The sequence below is a fragment of the Corvus cornix genome, chromosome 2 (genome assembly GCF_000738735.6).
Source record: "Corvus cornix cornix isolate S_Up_H32 chromosome 2, ASM73873v5, whole genome shotgun sequence".
In the NCBI taxonomy this organism is placed as follows: Eukaryota; Metazoa; Chordata; class Aves; order Passeriformes; family Corvidae; genus Corvus; species Corvus cornix.
The window spans coordinates 115,053,674-115,059,759 of record NC_046333.1 but is presented as its reverse complement, the minus strand read 5'-3'; the positions used below and the strand labels follow the sequence as shown (position 1 = coordinate 115,059,759).

At 40.0% G+C, this 6,086-nt stretch overlaps 1 protein-coding gene across 5 annotated transcripts in view; it reads right to left on the bottom strand.

Moving 5' to 3' along the window:
• Nucleotides 1-1,440: 1,440 nt before the first annotated feature.
• The window catches only part of LYN (LYN proto-oncogene, Src family tyrosine kinase), a 50,494-nt gene continuing 45,848 nt past the window's right edge, over nucleotides 1,441-6,086 (bottom strand). For all 5 annotated transcript variants that reach the window (XM_039549415.1, XM_039549416.1, XM_010401161.3 and 2 more), the window contains exon 13: nucleotides 1,441-3,083. In XM_039549415.1, the coding sequence (XP_039405349.1) occupies nucleotides 2,881-3,083 (203 nt within the window). In that variant the 3' untranslated portion in view covers nucleotides 1,441-2,880. The remainder of the gene's footprint in view (nucleotides 3,084-6,086) is intronic.

Sequence of the window (6,086 nt, the reverse complement as noted above, 5' to 3'; positions counted from 1 at the left end):
CTTTGAAAAATCTATTTAATAAAATTTTCCATTGCTAAATTCAGCTCTGACTCTTCATTTTATAAATCAACAAAACCAAGATAAGGAAAGATCATAAAATTAGAGCCCAAATAATGATAGTGATTGATATAGGATGATCTTGAGTTGAAAGAATCATATCCTTGATTATATTACTTAACTTTTATCTAGTAGCTTAAGGTTGGAAGACTGGAGCATGATAAAATTTGAAATAGTTTTCTTAGAGCCCTTTCAGTCAGTGGAGGTGAGGATTTTTTTAACCACTGTGAAAGTACAATGCCTGTAATTGCTGGAGGCTTGCTGGAGAATCTGTAAGTAAATTGGATTGATCAGTCCCTGTGATGGTGTTTCTCATGGTGGAAGGGGGACCAAGTTCAAAGGGAGAACCTCACCCTCCCTGGGGAGACAGTAGGTGGTGCAGCCTTCCCGTGTGACACGGAGCTCAGCCCTTCTCTGCTGTGACTCCTCTTGCCAGGTCGTTAGGAGTTTCGGGTTGGTCTGTGATCAGTTATCACTCTGACAACTATTTAACAAGGCTGTCGCACTTCAGCCGCTGCTTTTCTCATGTTTTGAACTGTTTCTGTTAAATAAAGGGTTATCTGGCTTTAGTAGTTCTGAAGGCCTATAATCCCTGCAAGGTAGAATTTCTAAAATATTTTTCTACTCCCACATAAACTATTCCAGCTATTAAAAAATATTTTGGTGTAGTTATATGAGACACTGAGTGTTGATGCCTTGAATAAGAAAGCTGCTATGTACAAATTGCTTTAGGAAAAGCAATTCAAACAGAAGTTAAAAAAATCATCAGAACAGGCTAATACTGGAAAATTTCCATAATACCATTTCAAACTACCTAGGGCTACACCTTGGCAGCCTGTCTAGCAACTTTGGCAACTTTATGTAACATTAACTATAACCTCCTATCTATTCCCTGAGCAACTGTTCTTTCTATGATCCCTCTTACTTCCCAGAGCTCTTTGGCTGGCTACAGGAAATGGTTTGAAAGACAAAGTTACATTATCTTGAGGTTTTTGGTTTTGGTTTTTTTTTTTTTTTTTTTTTTTTTTTTTTAGTCTTAAAATAAAATGAAGCTTGTAGTGAAGTACTGGCCAGTAGTGAACTGTTAATGTTCAGCTGCTAAAGGACAGTGCAGCTATTACATTAAAGGCTTGTGAGAAGCTGTTTTCAAGGACAGCTGAGGGCTGGTTCTTTTCTTCATGCCCTCCAGGACAATAAGAAACCACAAGAAGGATGTAAGAATGGTTGGTTTGGTCCTTTTCAGTTTCGACTGGATGTAAGGAAAGCAGAATCCATTAATCTTGGTAGTGGTGATAATCAGAGATTCCCCTGTTCCACATGAAGCTACCACTGGATAGAACATCAGCTGTTTGTTCTATCTCAAATTACTACCATACAGCTTGCTTCAGATTAAGTGTTTATTAAAATTAAAAATCACCATACAATAGAAACTATTTACATATTTAACTGATAGTCTGTTTAAACTGCACAGTTTGACTGAAGGAAGCCACTAGAAAAGAAAAGCCATGAATACTTCTGCTGCTGAACTTCAACTGCAGGCACACTGAAGCTTTATCAGAAAGGTTTTAAGCTTCTGCGAAGTACCATTTGCCTAAATAATTGGGCTGAAGGATGGCAAAGGTGTGTACTGGGTTTCAGTTGTAAGAACCAGTGTCACTTTGAAAAAGAAGTAATCTGTGCTGTGGTTACATTGCAACTGCATGAGCTCATCTGTTTGGGTAAGTAATTTGATAGAACAACTCAATGTAAAGAGATTAGCAAATTGCTTTCACTTTAAGAATTAGATTTGTAATACCGAGCAACAAACTACAGTGTCACTGCAATGTAACTTGATATCCTATTGCATGTTTCCACATGATAGTGCTAGAGCTAGTTTTAGCTTTAAAACAGATTTGAGGTTAGTTGATTAAAGCAGCAAAAATATAAGGAATATTCTTGAATAACCACAGAGGATTAAAAATGAAGACTAAAATATTTTCACTGGTAACAGTTTCAGCAACTGCAATGAAAGTATTAACTTCCTTCAAAATCCTGTGCTTTTCCATGGACTTCAGATGATGACTTTGGCCTTGTGGGAAGCTGAAGGTTGAACACAGTGAGGTGTGCTGCTACGTCTGCAGCCATGTGTGTTCATCTTGCACTTCTGCATGTCTGATGGTTTTGCAATGCTTTGAAAATGATTTTAAATTTAGGGTTTTACAGCAGTAAACCAGAACTTTTTTCAGTGTAAAGAATTACATACATAACCCTCCCTCAAAGGAAACCTTGACACTGTTTTGAAAGTCTTACAAGAGCTGACAGTATGCCTGATACTAATGTGAAACAACAAGGATATAAAAATAATTTTTGCTGTATGCTGTATTTAAAAAATGATTTAAGAACGTCACCATGTCTTAAATCTGTAAGTTCTCCTTTGTGACTTTTTCTTTTGAAAACAGCTGTTCAGGCATCCTCTCAACTGTTTTATCAAGGTCTCCTTGTAACATATTGCATGACTAAGATCCTAAGGCGGCCTTGTCAAGCTGTACCAGGGCATGATTGCTTTCCTTCCTTTTCCTTCCCCACCCCAAAAAGCCTGTTTGCTTTGGGGTGTTTCTACAGATGCAAAACACAAAGCCTTTAAGGAGAACTTGAAGCTTTAGAGGAATTATTTTAACCAAATAAAAACATTATTATTTCTCTGCAGCATTATTCTTTCCTTCAGCATTTCAGCTTCCACACTCAGTTAAGACATCTGAATTCATGAAGTAACTGGTTTGAGCAGTCTGTCCTAAAGATAGTCTGTGCCAATGCTCAAGGGCAGTAGAAAAAGTGTTCTTTGTTCTATGGCTGTTGTTGATACTGCCCTTCTGTTGCTGTGTAGAAGTCATCAAGCACACTCTGTAGATAATCAAATGTTGGCCTCTCTTCTGCTTTGTCTTTCCAGCATGTTTTCATGATATCATAAAGCTCAGCCGGGCAGGTTTCCATGCGTGGCATTCGGTACCCACGCTGAAGAGCAACCATCACATCTGAATTGCTCATACCTTCAACAAAAAAAAAAAAAGAAAGATTTGATGAAATTATCTCCATTCCTAGAGAAGTTATTTTTTCTTGGTTTTTTTACTTCACTCTAAAGATACTCACCCACTACTCCATGACCCTTGCTACTTGTTAAAGGTAGCTCCTAGCATGAGTTCAAGAAACAAGGTTGAGGTGTGGACCAGCAATGAGGGGCTTGCTCTGAAAATCCTGGTGGGAACATTTCCATTTCTGCAGTTGAGCATCACAACCTCTTTAGTTCCAAGTCTAAAAAGACTCTGGGAAAAATCACAATTCTTGTCTCCAGCAACAATCTCTGTTCTGTTCTTCTGACCAACCCTGCCCCCATTTATTCTGCTTCCTGTGGTGTTTGGATTCCCAGCAAAAGCCTGCCCTGGCACCAGCCTTCGCCTCTAGCTGCAGAAGTTCTGCTCTGCTTGCTGGAGCCCCATCCACCCTGAGATGGAGAGCAGCATCCCTGTTTGATCACATTGCCAGTCACCCCACCCAAAAATTTCAGGTTTTCTTCTACATTAGCTTTTGTGTAAGTGCTGCTGATTGCAAAATACTGGACAGTCACTCATGAAATCATTAATTGTAATAGGCAATTTCCCCTCTTTGTCCTATTCCTGTTATGCAAAACCATCTTGCCAGCTGTGCTGAGCTTTGCTTTTTTTCCCTGCTATGGTTTTCTTTCAGAGGATAAGACCTGTAAGTACCAGCAGTGCATCTTGCATGTCACATGCCAGCTCGTGTCACATGAGAGAGTCTTGCTCTGGACTCCATCCTCTTCCCCCCTTTTTTATTTCCTGTCACCCCTCCCCTCTTTATCAAACCCTTGAGAAACTGGTTCACAGAATAATTTCAACACCTACTCTCAGAAGGTCAGCTACACTAGGGCCAGCTTTTGCTATTTCAGGCTCATCATTTCCTACCCAGAAACCTGCCTTTGGGCTTGTCCCTTCCCCTGCAAATCTAATCAACCTGGTTGCATTACCTTCTCTGGACACAGACTCTTTTCTGTACTCAGTGGCTGCTGTTTGTTCTGATGGCTGGGCATGCAGGAAGCACCTGTGCTTCAGTCCAGAGCCTTGCATTCCCCAGAGAAGGCCTTCCCTTTCGAAAGGGTATCCCAGGCCCCACAGCCACTGGCCGCTCCTCAGGCTAAATGCTCCACGTGGTGCAGTTCTGCCCAAGATTACAGCTCCTCATGGCTTTCTCAGGCCATGCAGCCTCTGGTCAGGTCCATGCAGGACAGTCTCCTGCACACACCAGCCCCCCAGAGGTGGAGGGAGAGCAGCTCTGCTTGGCTGAGAGCAGGCAGGATGGGTCCTGCTCTGAGCAAGGTCAGCAGTGGAGATGCAGATGTGGTGCTCCCCTGAGCCCTTGGTGACTGTGCAGCTGTCGCTGCAGACTGTGCAGACCTCTGTATGTAGTATCTGACTGCTATGGCTGTGATTTAAGCCACTTGGCAGGTAAGGACACATTTGAATTACAACCAAATGACAACTTTATCCAGTATAACTACTTGGATTATTCAAGATGACCATAGTTCATATAGTTGACTTCAGCTCAAGCCTGTTGGCTTTAAGCTTTTCCAAAAATACCCTCAGCCATGTAATCTGAGTCTGGATCAAAGTGCTTACTTTGGGCACATCTTTTGTATTTTCAGTTCCTCTTTGGAAGGAGAAGGGAAGTTTTCCTGAACTAATACTGCGTGTGTGCAGAAAAGAAGTATTTTGAAGTAATGGAAGAGCATGTTGTCACAGAGTAAGGAATTACTGCTATATAGAGACAAATTAAATTCAGGAAGAAAGTCAATAAAGCATTTTATAGAGAACAGTGATCTGACTGCTTGAGCTTAAAGAAATGGATTGTATATAATATATGCAGTAAAACAGTTATTCCTACCATACAAAATATTAGTTAACTGTGCTGCTACATGAAGACTGCTGCTACTGGGCTTTTGTGCAGAATGGGGATGATTTTTTGGGTTTAAGTACTTCATAGGATGGTGCTTAGATCTGTGCTCTGCAGGAAAAATTGTTACATTCTGAATGCTAAGGACAAAGCCTGTGTTTCAGCTACCCTGCAGGAAAACTATCTGTTTAATAACCATTTGAGTTCATAAGCAAAAAATAAAAATACCCTTATCAGTATCCCATAGTAAATAAATCATGTACATACTTCCATGTGTTTGGGGTTTTATTTAAAACAAAAAGGGTTACCCACAATCCAAGCAGTATTCTCAAAATAGCTCCTTGTCTAACTTTACCTTTTAAAAATTATTTCCATTTTTTCTATTTGTAGCTAAAGAATTACCTGTCTTACCATATCTACATCCTAATCAGTAAAAGAAATATATCCCACATACATAGTTATTAAAACCCTCTTGAATGCTAAGTTTTGGTACATGTCTGTTAATTTATGCTGCGGTACCCATTAGGTTTCACAAAGATATGTTTCTTTATGTTAGGGCCTGGGTAATGATGTGAAAATGGTGGTATGGAGGAAGAATCCCGCTGTACAGAAAGGGTCACACCTTGTGAAGAACAGCAGACATAACTGGAATGCAAGTATGGATAATGCCTGTATTGACATGCTAAGTAATCACCCAGAAATTAGGTTTTAACAACCAATTCAACTTATGTGCCCAGAGGATCAGATACTTGTTTCATTTTTCAGAGGTAGTTCCTGAAACTGTAGTTCCACTAATGGCTTTGAGTTTCTCAGGAAGAGAAACAGCTGTTGGAATTTAAGAACAAAGATCACAAAAGCTCCAAGTTTCTTGGCTGGAACTGCTTCCTACCAAGTTGCCTACAGGTATTAGCTACTTGCCAGTTTCAACTCAAACTGGTTTATATGCAGCTATATGCTGAATACGCTGGTTGCTAGAGCTGGTTAATAATTGAAAATAATATTTTGAAGCATTCCCATTAGAACTGAAAAGCCAATTTACTGTTTCTCTCCAGTGGCTACTGGTTACAACCTATCACCAGGTTACTATT